Source organism: Xyrauchen texanus, chromosome 10 (genome assembly GCF_025860055.1).
Source record: "Xyrauchen texanus isolate HMW12.3.18 chromosome 10, RBS_HiC_50CHRs, whole genome shotgun sequence".
NCBI classification, from domain to species: Eukaryota; Metazoa; Chordata; class Actinopteri; order Cypriniformes; family Catostomidae; genus Xyrauchen; species Xyrauchen texanus.
In genome coordinates, this window is record NC_068285.1 from 27,459,676 (window position 1) to 27,480,226 (window position 20,551).

A 20,551-nucleotide genomic window follows, 5' to 3' on the forward strand; every position below is an offset into this window, starting at 1 on the left:
TACTCATGCACTACGACAAAAGTAGCCGACAAGTCAACGTTTACCATATGTTAATGACTCCTAACCTAACATTTTCAGCATTCTCATTCTAAAAGAATTGATGGATAATTCCAAAAGATGTCCATCATTTCATAGATTAAAAAATAGAAAGAAAAACTCTTAAAGGGATAGTTTACCCCAAACTTTTAATTCTCTCATCATTTACTCACCCCCATGCCAACCCAGGTGTGCATGACTTTCTTTCTTCATCAGAACACAAACAAATATTTTTTGAAGAATATCTCAGTTCTGTAGGTCTGTACAATGCAAGTGAATTGTGATCAGCACTTTAGCACTTTAAAGCTCCAACAATCACATAAAGGAAACATACAAGTAATCCATAAGACTCCAGTGGTTAAATCCATATCTTCAGAGGCAATATAATAGGTGTGGGTGAGAAAAAGATCAACATGTAAGTCCTTTTTTACTCTTTTTAACTTTTACAATTGGAAAGTCACAGGTGGTGCCTATTTAGTTTCACTTTCACATGTGGAAGTGAAATTTAAAGTGGTGATTTAGAGTAAAAAATGACTTAAATACTGTTCTGTTTCTCACACTCACCTATTATATAGAAGATATGAAGATATGGATTTAAACACTGAATGAATGTTACATAGCAGATTTTTCTGACACTACACTCAAAGCACTTTACACAGTGGACTCTCCTCAACAACCACCAGTGTGCAGCATCCCACCTGGATGATGCGACAGCAGCCATAGTGCACCAGTACACTCACCACACACATGCTATTGGTGGAGAGAAGAGAGTAGCGTTAATGGATGGGGATTATTAGGAGGCCATGATTGAGAAGGGTCAATAGAGGAATTTGGCAAGGACACCAGGGTTACACCCCTACTCTTTACAAGAAATGCCCTGGGATTTTTAATGACCACAGAGAGTTAGAACCTTGGTTTAGCATCTCATTTGAAGGACGTTTCTGTTGTACAGTGTAGTGTCCCCATCACTATACTGGGGCATTAGGACCCATTTAGTCTGCAGGGTGAGCACCGCCTGCTGGCCTCCCTAATGCCTCTTCCAGCAGCAACCTTAGTTTTTCCAGGAGGTCTCCGATCCAGGAACTGGCCAGGCTCAACCCTGCTTAGCTTCAGTGGGCAATCAATCTTGAGGTACATGTTGATATGGATGCTTGACAAACTGCAGTCATATGGATTACCTTTATGTTTCCTTTGTTATTTTTGAAGCTACAAATTTTTGATCACCATTCTCTTGCATTGTGAAATTGTTGGTTGTGTTCTGCTGAAGAAAGAAAGCATACACACCTGAGTTATCACGAGAGTGTGTAAATGATAAGATAATTTATTTATTTTTTGGGTGAACTATCCCTTTAAATCAAAATATTCAGGAGCGTTTTGATAGGTGTGGGTGAGAAACAGATCAATAATTAAGTCCTTTTTTACTATCAATCACAACATTTACTTTAATTTTTCGCATTCTTCTTCTTTTGTTTTTGGCTATTCACATTCATTCTGCATATCGCCACCTACTAGGCAGGGAGGAGAATTTATAGTAAAAAAGGATTAACATATTGTTTCCCATTTTGGGTACATTTATGCCGCCGCTGGCCAAGCCGCATCTGCTCTGCATTCCATGGCCGTTTTACAGATCCTCTCTATTCCTTTAACACATAGTGCATCATTTTTTATTTTACCTGGCATTAATGCGTTGACTAGTGCCAGAACAAACTGACTAGTCGACTAGCCAGTGCAACCCCTATGTTGCATCCCAGTTTGAATATGCTGAGTTGAAAAATGTTATTTGAGAGCTGCAGTGGAGGGGGCGATTTTTGATGAATAATTACTTACATTTCAGTCTGTTTCTCGCACAAATATATTTGGCTTTCACAAGACTTGGAATGAGGTACCAGCACTCCATTTCATGCTGGAGACCAAATATGCTGGTCTTTTCAACAGTGATTACATTGTCTAAAAGATAGATAATGTCCCAGAGAACTGTAAATGATGTTGTCTGGCCAGCATAACTGTCTCATTCTGAGAGCTCAGTAATTGGATGTTTTCTGATCTAAGCAAAGTATCTGCCTCGCCTGCCAAACAATGTTTCAAATGGTGTTTCACTAACCCCCACATCTCTTATCTCACTCACCTGCTGTTGATTAATTTCCCAAAGAGCTTTGCACCTGATGCTCTCTGCTTGATCCGTGACTAACTAGATATAGCCAGAATTCCAATCATGTGTCAGTTGGTTCATTTTTGTCTGTGTTGCCATCTGAGAGACTTTGACCTGGAGTCAGCTCAGATCAACTGCCTTTGAGGTGTCAATCTGCAGATCAAGGCAAGAGAAAGATTGCAATTATATTGCATTAGTTTGGTTTTTATTTATTAAACGCTTGCTGTGGGCGCACGTGTCGAAGAATAACAATGTGTATGTTTGTTAGAGAAAGTGATGAAAATATAGACATGCAGATGTGCTTTTGTTGCTTTTGTGCAGTTTGTGAATGTTTTTTGTTGGTACAACTCAATCATTGTGATGTAAATTAATGCTAGTGAGAAGAATCACAACACAATCCATTTTTTGAGAGAACATAGGAACAATAGGAAAGAATACAGTTTATTAATCAAGAGAAGGCTATTTATTTACATAGCTCTTTAATAGTTAATCTTAGGAGATTTTGTCCGAATTTATATATTCTTGTAGAAATGCATTGTAAGTGTACATTAGCTCCCCTTATGCAAGTCTCTCCACTCATAAACTCATATATGCGTAAAATCTAATATACCAGCTCCTTTTACTTCATTTAATAAAATTGCCTGAATAAAAAGAATTAATGTGTTAGGCTATAATATTTTACTGGCTATTTTAGTCCTATTGTCTTTCACACATATTCTCATCAGAATATCTTCAGTTGGCGCAGTGTAGTAGTGGGGATTTTTATTCATCTTAGTTATTCAAATGTTTTGAAATGACACCTCGTTCCGATTCTGATTCAATCACTGATTGACATTTCATGTAAGCTGCAACATTACACTTGTAGGTGACAAACACTAAGTAACTTGAATCACAGGATTATGCTGTTTTCAATGTGATTCAACTGGGGTAAGCTCAAGACATCACTCATTTGCTTAGTCATCCAGTCAACCTATTCACTGAACTGAGCGTAGAAGTTCAGTAGGTTCATATGTTGTGTATACATTTGTCCAGCCATTAATATGCTTGGTTTATAGACCGGCTGATATGGCTATGTGGCATGGGGGGCGTGGTTGTGTGTCGGTCTGCGGGAGAGAGAGAGCGGTAAGGCTTGTCACCTGGTTTGTACTTGTATGGGAGACTTCCTGGGTTTCGGCACCACTGTGAACAAGTTCGTTGAGCAATGGAGGAGTCAGGAGACAGCGAAGCAGGTTTGAAATCAGCACTATAATTTCTTTCCTTAACATACGACGTCACCGCCGTAGAAATGTAAAACATAAACCAAAACAATATCACACTCAGTCTGTGGAGCTCTCTGGTTCCACTCTCTCTCTCCCTCTCTCGACACTTGGCGTCCCTTTTAAATGTCTCTCTCCGTATCACTACAACAAGACACAGGTGTTAGAGATAATTACAAACCAGGTGACAAGCCTTACCGCTCTCTCTCTCCCACAGACCGACACACAACCACGCCCCCCATGCCACAGGCTATTTTATTGCATTATAGTCAGTTTTTGAAAGTCACCAAATAAGTCTGCATCAAGATGCCTTGGTAATCTGAAAATGGGCTCACTAAACACCACACAAATGAGTGCATGGAAGGAGTTACTTGATCAAAAAAGACTCTGTATTACTAATGTGTCTTAGAGCTGATGCTTTTATCAAAAGTGACTCACAGTATACTGTAGATGTTGCTTGGATAATTCCCCTAGAACAAATTGGGGTTAATTGCCTTGCTCAAAAGTTAGGGTGACCATACGTCCTCTTTTTCCCGGACATGTACTCTTTTTCGGACCTTAAAAAAGCATCCGGATGGGATTTATAAATTTGCAAAAATGTCTAGGATTCAGCTTTAGTTGCATTATGATGTGCATCTGGTCTAATACTTCATTGTGTGTGTGCGCATATTTTCATTGATTTTTGTAATTCCCGCCTTCTCGCACACCAATTGGTCAATTTATAGAGACTATTGGCCAAATTCCTACCTGTCAATCTCTCCACAGACACGCAAAGCACTGTTGTGTTCAGCATCAAACAGTTATTTGACAGTAGCAACAAATGAAAGCTGAGTGGAAACAATGACCAAATGAAAGATTTGCCCAAAAAATTATCATACTTTTGTCCAGGTCGAAATCCGTGGGAAGCAGAATGTATGACATGTAAAGCTGGCACTTATGTGTCAGTTGCAAATAAAGGTGCAAGTGATTTAGAAGCACACATTAGCTCTGCGTAGCGTAAAGGGTCAGCAAAAGGTGACAGTTCATCAGGTAAATTAATGGACTACTTTTTGCGACCAGGTAAAATTGTTATTACATTGCTTCATTTTCCATTACCATTCAAAATAATAGTAAATGAAAGTACACTCATGGCAGAAAACTATTTTATTTTAGTACATGGACATTCAAAAGAATGTTGGGAATTTGTATTTATTTATATATATATATATATATATATATATATATATATATATATATATTCTGCAGAACACATACAATTATTTTGAAGAATCTCTCAGCTATTTTGGTCCACACAATTGAAGACTGATGTGTGCGTGATACGAATGGAAGTCTTAGCGTGAACATGCGAGCAAGTCACATGAATGAGCTTATCTACTGAACATGCAGCCTGATCTCACATAAAAATCGACAAGTGTGTGCCAATATTTATTTGGTAGAAATTTTATACGTTGACTGAATTTTAAAACACTTCCCCCAAAGGCTACAGCAGTAAGTGTTTTAGAGCAAATAAACAAGAGTGACATCCATTTATATCCAGGAGAGGTTCCCAGAAGCCAGTTGAAAAAGATAAATGTTTTCAGCTGTACAGGGTGTAAAACAGTGAATATAAATGCTTATTTTATTTAATCTACCCCCCAACCAAAACCCAAATCAAAACATAACCATTAGTAGAGACAAAATGCAATGTTAGGGATAAAAATGCAACCTCCTTAGTATGCTCGTGATTGTTTATACAAACGTGATTACCTCCTCATTTGAATATAGGGCAAGTCAGTGAGTCGGCATAATGTTGCCAATCCTAGGGCACCAAACTTTTGGAAACAGCATGCCGACTTCCCATGTGATCATGTTGGAACGTGCATAGGAGACGAGGGTGGAAGTGAAGATTTTTGGATAATAAATACAGAATATTTGCTTTGTTCCTTACCTAAACCGATTACATAGTATGACTTCAGAAGACATGGATTAAATCACTTGTCATATGGATTCCTTTTATGCTGCCTTTTCAGAAATTCAAACCCCCATTGAATAACATTGTATAGACAAAAACAGCTGAGACATCCTTCAAAGAATCTTCGCTTGTGTTCCACAAAAGAAATAGTCATATGAGTTTAAGATGGAATGAGGGCAAGTAAATGATGAGACAGTTATTTTTGTGTGAACTATTACTTTAAACTCTTCAGTTTCCAGCCCACAATGTATACTGTTTGGCAATACCACCAAAACTAGGTTGAAGTAAGTCCCGGCATTTGTGATGTAAATACTCTGAATGTTACATAAGCTGTACATGTGTGCTATTTTTTTTTATTTATTTTGTATTTTATGTACGCTAGTTCATCTTTGGCTGTCCTTCTGGGCTCAGCAGTAAATTTAATCTGAAGATAAACATGATTACAGAATTTATGTTTACAGTTTTCAATTAATATATGCTTCAGAATGTTCACCATCATTTTTGTTTGTTTTGTAATCTTGTTTGATCATGTGGAAGCATATTACATTTTGTTAGCACATGTGAACATTTGGGAGCATATATGCAATGTTCCAAATCCATGACATTAATGTGCACATGGGCAACTAATGTCACCAAAGGCTCTCAAAGTCACCAAAGTCAACTCATCTGTAAATATACTGTTGACCAAATGTTTGGAATAATATATAGATTTAGCTGTTTCGGAAGGAAATTGATACTTTAATTCACCAAAGTGGCATTCAACTGATCACAAAGTATGGTCAGAAATTTACTGATGTAAAAAAAAACAGTACCATCACTATTTAAAAAAATAATAATAATAATAAATTATCAAATCTTGACAGGCCCCATTTCCAGCAGCCATAACTCCAACAACTTATCCTTGAGTAATCATGCTAAATTGCAAATTAGCCATTAGATAAAACACAGTTGAAAGCTATTTGGTTAGTTAAATGAAGCCTAACATTGTCTTTGTGTTTGTTTTTTGAGTGGCCACAGTATGCAATATATTGGCATGCCTTAAGGTCAATATTAGGTAAAAAATGGCAAACATTAAATATCTTTCACTAGAAAATCATCAGTCAATCATTGTTTTGAGGAATGAAGGCTATACAATACTTGAGATTGCCAAAAAACTGAAGATTTCATACAAATGTGTACACTATAGTTTTCCACGACAAAGGACAACTGGCTCAAACAAGGACAGAAAGAGATGCGGAAGGTCAGATGTACAACTAAACAAGAGGATAAGTACATCAGAGTCTCTAGTTTGAGAAATAGAGGCCTCACATGTCCTCAGCTGATAGCTTCATTGAATTCTACCTGCTCAACACCAGTTTCATGTACAACATTAAAGAGAAGACTCAGGGGTGCAGGCCTTATGGGACTAATTGCAAAGAAAAACCCTCTTTTGAAACAGAAAACAAAAAGAAAAGTTTAGAGTGGACAAAAAAACACAGACATTGGACAACAGATAAAGAGTGTTATGGATCTTAAACCCATTGAGCTTTTTTGGGATCAGCTAGACTGTAAGGTGCGTGTGAAGTGCCTGACAAGACAGCCACATCTTTGGCAAGTGCTACAGGAAGCGTGGGGTTAAATATTACCCGAGTATCTGGACAAACTGAAAGCTAGAATGCCAAGGATCTTGTGGTGGTGGTGTAGTGTTTTAAGCACATAACTGGTAATCTGGTAATCAGAAGGATGCTGGTTCAAGCCCCACAGCTACCACCATTGTGTCCTTGAGTAAGACACTTAACTCCAGGTTGCTCCGAGGGGATTGTCCCTGTAATAAGTGCACTGTATAATACATTGGTACTCAGAAGGTTGCTGGTTTGATCCCCACAGCCACCACCATTGTGTCCTTGAGTAAGACACTTAACTCCAGGTTGCTCCGGGGGGATTGTCACTGTAATAAGTGCACTGTAAGTCGCTTTGGATAAAAGCATCTGCCAAATGAGTAAATGTAAATGTAAAATCTGCAAAGCTGTCATTGCTGCACATGGAGGATTTTTGGATGAGTAGTTTAAGTTCTGATTTTTTTTTTAATTGTTATTTTTCATGTTGGTGAAATCACATTGTGATCAGTTGAATGCCAATTTGGTAAAGTACCAATTTCTTTCCATAAGAGCAAAATCTGTACATTATTCCAAACTTTTATCCGTGTGTATTTGGTTGACTATAGCTGTTTTAAAAACATCTGGCATACAAGAAGACAACCTTAGGAAGAGCTTTAGACAACTTTAGACAAAGTTTTTGGATGTTTATTCAGAATAGCACCTGCCAATTTCAGTGTCCAGTGGGAAAAACTATGAGTCTAAAGTTTTTGCATTCTTTGCATAGGTTTCTATGGGAGTTGTGTCCACCGGTCAGTGAACTGTTTTATTCCAGATTCACTATTGTTATTTTTTATACTTCGTATTATTCTGCAAACATTGCCCTGCACCATGACATCTCAAACCGTGTCACACATTGTGCTATTACTTTTATAAGCAATCAGACTTTTATGTTGTCCAGCGGTCAATAAAATAGCTGAAGAAGATTTGTAAAAGGGCCCAACACATATCTATGTATCAGAATATAATAGAGAGTGGGGGTGGGCTCTTTTGACTCTGGCCAGTAAGCATCAGCAAGCACCACTCCACATTACCAAAAGCTTAAGTTAGCTCATGTTCCATAGGTAGATTCTGCATTCAGTGTACACTCTAAAATGGTTACCAAATCCTATGCTTGTGCCAGCATGACAGTGGGCAAATTGGCTAACCAACAGTGGCCAGCCTAGTAATTAGTCCTGTTAAAAAGCCTTAAATGTTTCCATTGATTGCTCCAAACATCAAACTTTTCATTAGCAGGCTTTAAACTCATAAGCCATAGAGAGAACAGGCCAAGCTACGCCTGATGCAGAGAACAATGAGTGAAGTGAAGGAGGATGAGTGAAGGAGGTGAATGAAAGTGGGGATTGAACAATCACATGATTATAATTGCGGTTCAAATACAGACAGAGCTTGTGTGAAAGGCAAACGATGGGAATTGGAGAGATTCTTCTGAACATAAGGACTCTTTCAGTAAGAGGATGATGGAAGGTGTGTGTGTGTGTGTGTATGACAAGCAGATATTTACTCACAGAGTAAATGGGAGGATGGTTGATTATAACACTGGTTCACTGGTCTTGAGTGCCTTTGTGACTAAGAGCATTTAGAGTGGAGTTGTCATTGTATACAGTAGGAAAGCTCTCATGGTACTGTGCGATTCACAACACTAAAAAATCTACATGAAAATTACCCCCTACTGGACAGGTAGAAGAATTTAAAGCAAAAAAGGACATTAATATTGATCTGTTTCTCACCACACCTATTTTATAACATCTGAAGATAAATGGATTAAAACACTGGAGTCATAAGGAATAATTTATGATGCCTTTATTTGCTTTTTGGAGCGTCAACATTTTGGCACCCATTTACTTGCATTGTGAGGACCTACAGAGCTGAAATTTTCTTCTAAAAATCATTATTTGTGTTCTGCAGAAGAAGGAAAAGTCATACACATCTGGGATGGCATGAGGGTGCATACATGATGAGAGAATTTTCATTTTTGGGTTAACTATCCCTTTAAGGATGAAAACTAGTGCTATAGTATACTATAGTGTAAATTGTGCTTAGCAGTGTGGCTTTCACGATAAATCGCTCACATTTAAAAAATGGCATATCAGATGAACTAGAACTAGATACTCACTGTATAAACTTAATTCGTTTTCTTACCAGATGTAGTTTTGTTAGCATTTCTCCCAAAGACAAACTCTGCTGTGATCAGCACCATGTTGTTTTTTTCACATGACTCTGTGCATTGAAAGTTTAACTCATTACTGACAGCCCAGTTCTGATCTGAGATCAGCCAGTTTAAGTTAATTTAAATTATGCATATAGTGAAGCTAAAATACAACATCCACGCATGTGTATATGGGGTCACAAGAGAATAAACCCCAGTGAAAAGGCCAGATTACTGTTTCACAATTGCATTTCTGAAAAGTGATTAGCACAGATTTAACCCTGGGTTATAAAACCCTGCTCCATAGTGGGATTAACCCCGAAATGCTGTGCACATGATGCAGCATGAAGCAATGCAGTGCTAGAATACCGTGGTATCATCATATTACAGTAAAAAAGGCTTTACTGTCACATGGCTGCAGACAAAACGTTTAATACTGCTGAATTTGAGTACAGCCGTGGAAAAATAAAGGCATTTTTAATGTAATATAATTGCCATGGTTATTTTACATTTGTGGACTAATTATACACCTGAACACCTTAACTTTACACCTCAAATTTGTAGCACTATTTTTGGTTATTTTTGAAGTGACAATATCTAATTTTCTAATTGTGAAATAGAAAAAACTATATTGCAAATTAATTATGCATTGTTTCACAGAATCCATAACAATTTAACCAGGGCTGAACCATCAGTCAAATGCTGGACCTTTTTGCTGACCAAGTCACTTATAATGTAGTTGATGTCCAACTCTACAAGACAGTAGGCTACTGTATCTACTTGTACTTGTTATTTAATAGCTGATCACCAACCATTTTAAGTCTTCATATTAATACCAACATTTCAGTATTACAGTGAAATTTCAATATTCAATTAATGCAAGGGAAATTTCATGCTTCTCGATACCAATTTTGAAACTAATAGTCATAGCCCATGTTATTTTATACACTCTTTTATTTAATATATATATATATACTGTGTATATACGGAATGTTTACAGTACATAAATATTACATCCAAATAATGGCATTTTGCCTTTAAGAATGTCGTTTTCTCTTTTTCTTGAGAATATTGCCATCTTAGTAACATCATATCAGACAGTGGCAGGTCTGTAATGCTGCATTTACACTGCTAAGTCTAATGCATCCCGTTTTTTTTTCCTTTGCATTATACAAACCAACTTTGTTTACATTCATAAAGTACCTTGTCAAGAAGGAGATTTTCACTAGTGCTAGATGTGGGCCAGTACTCGTCAGTACACCATACCGGCAATAATTCAATTGTGACGTCTATTCTTATGTGCCGGCAATAAGGTACATTATAGTGTCCTGCTTACGTAGATGGTGAAACATTTAGGGCCCATCCCATTTGACATCCCTTGGGCTCCTGCAGTTCTCCTGGCCTGCTACTCATTCTTTTCCCATCTTTTCTAGTACCCAGAATTATTTATTTTATTTTTTTCTGATGCTTTCTAGTGTGTCTTTCTGAGTCTCTAGTTATTTCCACTAATTTATTTAACTTTGCATCATCCAGAATCACCTTAGTGGAAACCAAAACCAATTTTCTAAACGCTGATTGGTGTTGTAAAATGGTTTGGGCGGGACTTAAACTTTTTTTGGGTTGCTGAGCTGAGCTGTTTGTAATCCTGCGGTAAATTATATTAAGCATGAGGAAACCATCAGGACTAAAAAAAAAAATTTAGGTGAGGGAAGGGGAGATGGGTGACATTGATTTGGAGAATACTGAGGGCCCCTAAAATTGTCACCACATGCTTTTACTCCACTAGCGACAGCCCTGAGAAATTGTATTACTATTCACCCACATCAATAAAAATTTTCTCATCATTTACTCACCCTCATGCCATCCCAGATGTGTTCTTTCTTCTGCAGAACACTAATGAAGGTTTTTATACGAATATTTCAGCTCTGTAGGCCCATACAATGCAAATGAATATTCACCAAAACTTTGAAGCTCTTAAAAGCACATAAAGGCCGCATAAAATTACTCCATACAACTACAATGGTTTAATTCGGGTCTTCTGAAGTGATCCAATCAGTTTTGGGTGAGAACAGACCAAAATGTTACTCCATCTAGTACACTGCGCTTTTGTCCAGCACAAGGAACTGTTATTGAGCTTGAAATCATGATTGCCAAGGAGACTTTCTTTTGAGAAAGATTTATAGTGAAACAGGAAATACATTTTGATCTGTTCTCAGCTAATATCAATTGGATGGCTTCAGAAGACATGGATTAAACCACTAAATACTTATGGATTCATTTTATGCTGCCTTTATATGCTTTTTGGAGCTTAGAAATGTTGTCCACCATTCACTTGCATTGTATGAGCCTACAGAGCTGAAATAAGGCAACCAGAGATCATCTACCTTTTTCACAGATGGACAAGTAGTTACTGAAACAGTTTGCATTATTGGTGCGTGCTGTATGTATTTGTCCAATTAATGTTGTTAATCTCATAATTATGCATTAAATAATTATATTTCAGGGTTTACAAATGTACAGTGTGAAACCTGAATACCAAGTATTAATTACTAGCCCTGCGTAAAGCATGAAAAGACTGAAACATTGAACAAAATAACCCAGTATAATGTTTACCAAGGGTTGCAAATGGCCCTGAGTTAAAAATTTCAATTGTGGAAAAACCCCAAAAGTGCTATAGTGGTTCCCTGTTCTCTCTCATGGAATCCGCAATTAATACATGCTCTTTTTCTCTGTGTGTATGTTTGTGTGTGTTGTCGCTATAACCTATTAACAGAGAGGCTGGCGAAGAAAACTGGGACGCAGAGAGCTGCCAAACACTCCCATCGCTGGCAGTCTCCCACACCAAATGTCTGTGCAGAAAGCTGTCCACCTTTGCAGTGTTAGCACAGAAAGCTAAAGAACCGGTAAGTGCTACTTTTATCTTTACTACACCACACCTCTGAGCTCTCTACATAGAGCAGGCACGGCAAGGTCTAGAGCCTCAAATGCAAAGTTTGAAACTTAGATTTAATAGAGATCTCAGTTAACATTGTCTCATTGTCTAACATGTTTCTGAGACAATTGTTTAAGTTAAAGTGATAATTTGGTTGTTGGACAAAAATTCTGTGAAATGTAAAGCTCCTATTGAAATCTTTGACTTTTGATTGCAGACTTTGGTATCTTGGCAAATCAAAGTGTAGTTTGAAACATTGTTGAGATCTCTTCTGAAACTCCAGCTGAGACACACATATATTCTCTCAGGAGAAAAGTCTAAAAAGCAGTAAACTTAAGTTAAAGTTTAAGGTATTCTTAATTTAATCTCATTGTTGTTTTGGAGAAACCACTGATGTAATAAAGAGATTTCATACAGTATGTGATTTTTCTTATCTATCGAAAAGTCATTGGTCTGTCTGTTCCATAGATGCATATACTCTACATTTTATGGGATGGATTGGAAACAATGTGTTCTTTGGTAATAATTTTTGTGGTAAAGATGTTTTAAAGGTCGGGAGTATGGTTGTGACTCACTGTGTTGCTGTGATATTTACAGGGACCATGGAGTGTTCTCCACCTCCATACTGTGCAGTATCTTATGGTAGACAGATTTCAGCATATGGTTGACCAGGTGTTTAAAATACAGTAACATGGTATGCAGAATTTGTCAGGATTTGTCTTTCTTGGGATTTTTATCAGGTAAAATATTGCTTATATAGTTGTTCTTTTAGCTCAACTTGTAGAGCATAAAGCTGGCTATGCAAATGGTGTGGGTTCGATTCCCAGGGATTCCCAAAATAAACATTACAACAATTTTGGAAAAAAATCTTGAATGCTGGATAAAAAAATTAGAATAATAATTATATATATATATATATATATATATATATATATATATATATATATATATATATATTAGGATAACAGTGCCTGCCTAATGCAAATGTTTAAAAGCACTGATGTACAGTTTTTCTGCCATTATCAATATTAATCTCACTTAAGTAACTTTTTGCATTAGCTGGTATGTAAACTGTATCTGTTTTATATGTATAGTGATATAGAGCTTAAGTAATTGTTTTAGCTTTTGTTTGAGATCCTAATCTTATTTATTTTATTATAATTTAGCCCATTGTGAGTAGATCTGTGTCAACTCGGTACAGTACTACACACTGAGCATTGCATCCCTCATATGGCTTATAGCTATCTGGGTTAATGAGCGTGCTACAGCTTGTTATATTGACCCTGTGCCCTCTTTTCACTTAATGGAATCTGGAGTCCACTAAAGGCCCACAAGCAGCTCAACCTCTCTGTACTAGTGTCATGATGTCCGTGCATTTCTTCATCTCTTAATGTACTGTTCAAATCTCTCTTACTCTCTCAACCTTTTTCCCTTTTCCTCCCTCTCCTGACCTACGTCACCAATGGAAGGAGAGTGACCCACTTTAGTTTAGCTGAGTGTTTTTCCTCCGCGAGCATCCCCATTAAAGTGATTGATATGCATGACAGGTGAAGGGAATGCTGGGAGATGGAGAATAGCCCTGAGGAATGACCAATGTGGGGCGGACAGAGCAAAGCCAGCGGCCAGTCACGCAGGTGCTGGACCACACACTGCTGCCTGCTGCCACCACTAACAATGGCTAAAGAGAGTGTGCTAGTCTGACAGACACAAGCAGAGATTGATAATGCCCAACATTCAGATGCAGTTCTGAACAGTTAGGGGCAATGCGCATTAAGCACATGGAAGCTAAGTGGATACAATGCTAATTCCATAAACTGCAGAGATTTTAAGCTCAGTAAACAAATATTAAACAGTGAATGAAGGAGTCAAGGACATGATGATGTAAAGAAAGGTATTGTAGCAAAAGGGAGGTCAAGATGCATTATGCTGTGGTAGCGAGCCTCTGATGCTGTGTCAGAATGCTGTGTTTCCATAGACCCTTTTCATGGTCTGTGATGGCATGTTTTTGCCTTATTTAGCAATATAAATAAATATATTCTTCTTCCTATTTTGTGTGAATTTATAGGATCAATAATTGTGTTAGATTATGATTATTATTATTTGGTTTGTCCAAATCAGCTCCCGAGTTAGTCAGGCCAATATCCAGGGTGTCTGCTATTTCTAGAGCTTTCAGATGTAAAATTGTTTTAGTGCATTGAAACATTTGTTCCCTTAAAAATCCCAGAATGCACCTTAAAGACCATGGAGCATCGTTGTGCACTGTGTTCCCTTAGCAAAAATGTCATTATGTCTTCTGAAGTCTTTCAAGTCAATAGAAAACGAGCACAAGTGTAGAATTCTGAAGTCAAAGCCTTTTTTGTTGATGTAGTTTGTAATATCTTTCATCTATAATGTGCATGGGAAAAACATGCACTCCTGTATTTTTAGCTTTTTATTTCTTTTATATAATTAATCTTTCAAAATAAAATGATAGTTTACAGTTATTTACCACGAAAATTCACACCAGTGTCATATACATTTATTAAAAGAATGACTTTGTAGAGGTGTTGTAGATAAATGAGTCATCAGTGTCCCAATGTTGATCTCAGTGGATCAACACCCTTGCCAGTGCCCGAATTCATGTTCACAATATATGATTGACGATATAGGGAGCTAGATCTTTCAAATACAGGTGGTGAAAGAGTTACAGTAAATTTGCCATCTTATAGGGAGCTAGATCTTTCAAATACAGCTGGAGAAAGAGTTACAGTAAATTTGCCATCTTTTTATCTTCTGACTGTCGTAATCCACCGCTCATAATTTTATTTCCTCTTTTAGAAAGTCACTGAAATGTAATCGTGATTTTTTTCAAAAACCTGGAGTGTGAAAAAGGTCTATTGAGATAAATCAAGTGACATTCAACAGTCATATGATCTCAACATGGTGGGTGTGAAATAAAGCAGCTTTTTCTCAAAGACCAAAGATACAATTAATTTCTGTCTGTGTAAGTGTTTATAAATTAGCTCACACACACACACATACAAAATGTTTGGTTACGTATGTAACCTCCGTTCCCCGAGAAGTAAAGACACTAGGGGTCTCTCTTGAGCGCCGATATCCACCTCTGATCTATGAAAAAAGGCCAATGAGAGTTGGCAGCCGGTATTTGCATGTCCCGCCCCCGGACATACGGGTATTTAAGCGGCGCAAATACGGGAGTTCATTCAGGATTTTTCTGAGGAGCCAGAAATGGTCCGGCCACAACAGTGGCTCGGTTCAGCGACATGGCGGAGGAAAGACACAACGTGTCGTTCCCTCCCTCAGGGAACGGAGATTACATACGTAACCAAACGTTCCCCTTCTGTCGCTCTCTCCACATTGTGTCGGAGAAGCGACACTAGGGGACCCATTCCAATCTTGCCATGTGCTGAACCGTGTACGTGAACCGCCGATACAGAGGCGGGCAGGGATTTCATCCAGTGCCGCGCATCGTCTGTACCTGGCTGCACGTACCCTTCCCCAATGCCCAATAAGAACATCGGAATCCTTCTAGTTACCCTGGGAGGGGAACAAGGCGATGTTTGCCAACATGGGAATGGGCCAGCCTGGCTGGGCCTCTTTTCTCTCTATGTTTCTCGCATAGAGCAATCACGTCCGGGCCCTTACACGCATATAGGGAAGGGGGTCTTACCCAGACCCTGCGGAGACCACACCTGCCCTTTTTCTTGGGGAGGAAAAGTGGTAGACACGTCACACGGCCGTCTTAGGGCTCGTGTGGAAAGTATGGTGCGGTGGTAGATCCAGCCTCGAAAGGGGGGAGTTGCTACAGCACGGCGACGGGGGCAGCTGTAACTGCCTAAGGGAGACATGGGGGTCCGCTCGTAAGGGGACAGAACCGTGGAATTACACACAGGGGGAGTCTGTACCAGTAGCTAGGAGCAGGAGGCCTTACCTGTGGAGCACCTATACCAGTACAGGGTAGCCATCAGGGTACCTGCAGTGGCTTCGGTCGGTGAGTTCCTCCGCTGAACCGCGGACCCGGAGGGCTGGGGAGGAATCGACCAAGGTCCCGACTCGCGCAAGCGATCCACCCGGCCGGTCGGTCTATGTGTTACCGAGTTCTACGGGCTCGGACCTGAGAAAACACGAGACGCAACCGACTCAACGCAGAGATTGTAAAACCTTGCGAAGGTGTTGGGTGTTGCCCAACCCGCGGCTCTACAGATGTCTGCTAGGGAGGTGCCCTTGGCCAGTGCCCACGAGGACGCAACACCCCTTGTTGAGTGAGCTCGGATCCGCAAGGGTAGGGGCACGGCCTGGGTGTGATAAGCCAGTGTGATGGCGTCGACAACCCAGTGGGCGAGCCTCTGTTTGGAGATGGCATTCCCTTTCTGCCGTCCCCCAAAGCAGACAAAGAGCTGCTCAGAGCGTCTGGCGCTCTGTGTGCAGTCCAGGTAAATGCGCAGGGCGCGCACTGGACATAGCAACGAAAGGGCTGGGTCTGCCTCCTCCCGGGGCAGCGCTTGCAGGTTCACTACCTGATCTCAGAAGGGTGTGGTAGGAACCTTGGGCACATAGCCCGGTCGCGGTCTTAGGATCACAGACGTATCTGCCGGACCGAACTCCAGGCAAGTGTCGCTGACAGAGAACGCTTGCAGGTCCCCGACCCTCTTGATAGAGGCGAGCGTGATCAGCAGGGCCGTCTTAAGAGAGAGGGCCCTGAGTCCAATTGATTCAAGCGGCTCGAAGGGGGGTCTTTGGAGTCCTGCCAAGACTACCGAGAGATCCCAAGAGGGAACTAGGCCTGGCCGGGAGGGATTCAACCTCCGGGCGCCTCTCAGGAACCTGAGGATCAGGTCGTGCTTACCCAAAGACTTGCCGTCTACAGGATCGTGGTGGGCAGCAATGGCGGCAACATACACCTTGAGGGTGGACGGGGACAACCTCCTGTCCAGCCTCTCCTGTAGGAACAGGAGCACTGACTTGATCGCGCATCTCTGCGGGTCTTTGGTTCGGGAAGAACACCAATCTGCGAACAAGCGCCAATTTAGGGCGTAAAGGTGCCTGGTAGAGGGGGCTCTGGCTTGGTTGATTGTATTCACAACGGTCGCCAGTAAGCCGGCTAGCTCTTCCGCATCCCGTCCAGGGACCAGACGTGGAGGTTCCAGAGGTCTGGTCGCGGATGCCAGAGCGTGCCCCGTCCCTGAGAGAGGAGGTACTTTCTCAGGGGAATTCGCCAGGGAGGAGCTGTCGTGAGAAGTCTGAGTTCCGAGAACCAAGTCCGAGTGGGCCAGTAGGGGGCCACTGACGTGACTTGCTCCTCGTCCTCCCTGACCTTGCACAGCACCGGTGCAAGAAGGCTCACTGGGGAAATGCGTACTTGCGCAGCCCCGAGGGCCAGCTGTGTGCCAGCGCGTCTGTCCCTAGGGGAGCCTCTGTTAGGGCGTACCAGAGCGGGCAGTGGGAGGTTTCCTGGGAGGCAAACAGGTCTTCCTGGGCCTTGCCAAACCGTTCCCAAATCAGCTGGACCGACTGGGGGTGAAGCCTCCACTCCCCGCCGGGCAGGCGTTGTCGTGGTAGCGCGTCCTCTACGACGTTGAGCTTGCCGGGGATGTGAGTGGCACGCAGCAACTTGAGTCGCTGCCGGCTCCATAGGAGGAGACGGTGGGCGAGTTGTGACATGTGGCGGGAGCGTACGCCGCCTTGGCGATTTATGTACGCCACCACCGTGGTGCTGTCCGATCTCATGAGGACATGTTTGTCCCGAACTAACGGGAGGAACTTCCTGAGAGAAAGAAGGACGGTCAGCAACTCCAGGCAATTGAAGTGCCAACGCAGCGGGCCCCTTTTCCAACGGCACGCTGCTGCATGCCCGCTGCACACGGCACCCCACCCGGACCGGCAGGCGTCGGTTGTGACCAGAACGCGTCGGGACACCTGCTGCAGGGGCACTCCTGCCCGAAAAAAGCAGAGGTCTGTCCAGGGTCGGAGTGTTTTGAGGCAGGCGGGGGTGATCCTTACCCGATGCGTGCCGAGGTGCCATGCTTGTCTCGGGACTCGAGTCTGGAGCCAGTGCTGGAGTGGTCTCATATGCATCAACCCCAGCGGCGCGACCGCCGCGGAGGACACCATATGCCCCAGGAGCCTCTGGAAAAGTTTTAGAGGGACCACTGTGCCTGGCTTGAAGGAAGCGAGGCAGTCCAGCACCGACTGAGCACGCTCGCTCGTGAGACGTGCTGTCATTGAGACTGAGTCTAACTCCAACCCGAGAAAAGAGATGCTCTGAACCGGAGTGAGCTTGCTCTTTTCCCAGTTGACCTGAAGCCCCAAGCGGCTGAGGTGCCGGAGCACCTGGTCTCTGTGTGCGCATAGTAACACTCGAGAGTGTGCTAGGATGAGCCAGTCGTCGAGGTAGTTGAGAATGCGGATGCCGGCTACTCATAGCAGGGCAAGGGCCGCCTCTGCGACCTTCGTGAAGACGCGAGGGGACAGAGACAGGCCAAAGGGGAGGACTTTGTACTGAAACGCCTGGCCGTCGAACGCGAACCGTCAGAAGGGTCGTGTTGTGGCAGAATTGAGACGTGGAAGTACGCGTCCTTCAGGTCTACCGATGCGAACCAATCTAGATGCTGAACACCAGCCAGAACATTCGTGATCATCTCGAACATCTTGGAGCGGGTGGTACCTAGACGAGCGGAGAGCGGGGCTCTCCACGTAGACGTCAGCTCGTCATGCACCTCCGGGAAAAACGGGACCGGGGGGATGCGAGGCCGTGAACGGCGCGCTGCCCCCAGGAACCAGTCATCCAACCGTGAAGGCTGTGGGGAGGATGGAGGGTTCTAGTCCAACCCCACGCTCACGGTGGCCCGGGAAAGCATGTCAGACATCTGAGCGTCGGCCTCAGCCTGGGCCTGCTGGCCCGAAGGCGGCAATCCAGGGGAGTCCTCGGCATCAGACATCACACTCTCCGATGCAGCGGCGAGCTCATCTGCTTCGGGCTCGGGAGGATAGACAGCCGGGCTGTGAGGCGAGCCGCTATCGCCGCGAGCGTAGACGGGGACCAGCGAGCGTGTCGGGGAACGGGAGGTTCGCGGGGGGCTACCTGGCGAAACTGCACCCGCTGCCGCCCCCAAATCGCCCCGAGCGCCAACCACATCGTCCTCAATCCCGTGGGAAGAAGGAGCAATGCGTGGTGCAGCTGGGGTGGCTTGCTCTCTGTTGAAAGCAAGCCGCAACCGCAACGTGGTCATGGTCATGTTCTCGCAGTGAGAAAATGAGCCATCCACAAAGGCTGCCTCGGTGTGATCGCGGCCCAAACACACGAGACAGCGCCTGTGGCCTTCTGCAGCGGAGAGCACTCTACCGCATCCAGGAACAACACAGGGGCGGAAGGGCATCTTGAAAAAGACGCTCAAGACGTTCAACGCCGCTGTGTTTTGCTCTTTTAGAGAAATTACTCTTTTAATAGGAATTTACTCTTTTAAATACACAATGTGTGTGTGTGTCTGCGCTGTCGAAGCGCTCAGGGGCAACAATGCACGCCGTGCAATGTGAAGGAGAAAGCCGCTGGTGTGCGCCGTCAAGATCCAACAGCATGCAGATCGTCAGAGGAAACAAGAACATTTAAAGTGGTGTGTATTCTCGCAGCAGACTGCAAACAGACCATCAGCTCCGAAGAAATTTTGTGAATGAACTCCCGTATTTGCGCCGCTTAAATACCCGTATGTCGGCCCGCCGACAGGGGGGGACAAACGGGTCTGTTGTCCCGGGCCCAGGGTAGGGGGGGTGGGCCCAGAACTGGGCCCTCATTAAATTATGGAATAATTGTTAAAAAATAAATAAAATAGGCATATTTGTGGAAAAAATATCTAATATTTGAGTTACATAAAAGCTTTTTATTTGTTTTCTTCCTAATTGTCCTTGAAATAGTGGTCAAGAACCCCCGCCCACCCCCAAAACAAAAATGGTTTGGCCACTGATCAAAATTTGATGTTGTCATTTGATTTGAAGTTCAGTAGGCTAACGTTACGATCAAAATGTCCGGTCAGCACAAGTCTGGTGCTCAGAAAGGAAAAGAAAAGAGAAGAAGGGAAGAAGAAAATAGAGGCCTTCGAGATGTTCTAAACAAATATTTTAAAAAAGGTGGTGACGGAGAAGCTGGAACTAACGTTAGTAAAGTGAAGTCAACGTAGAGCAAGGTAAGAAACAGCGCAGCCAACGTTTATGAGTGTTGTCAAAGACCCGGTACTTCGGTACCAAGTCGGTACTAATTTTGTTTTAAACGTCACGCCACGGTACCAGGTTTTCTCAAACCCGGTACTTGATGCGCGTGCATGCCCGAAGCGCGTGCAGTTGCGTCCTCTTCATAAAAGTGCTGAGACATTGCGACCGGCGGTGCTGCTGATGTGGTGGCTGTAAATCCACTTGTTGATAAGAAAGGAGGAAAGAGACACATATGGAAATAT

At 42.4% G+C, this 20,551-nt stretch overlaps 1 protein-coding gene across 1 annotated transcript in view; it reads left to right on the forward strand.

Annotated features, from left to right (window-relative positions):
* The window catches only part of LOC127650590 (adhesion G protein-coupled receptor B2-like), a 461,335-nt gene that overhangs the window by 346,185 nt on the left and 94,599 nt on the right, over positions 1 to 20,551 (forward strand). Inside the window, 1 exon segment of the mRNA XM_052136090.1 lies at positions 11,949 to 12,078. Within this exon segment, the coding sequence (XP_051992050.1) occupies positions 11,949 to 12,078 (130 nt within the window).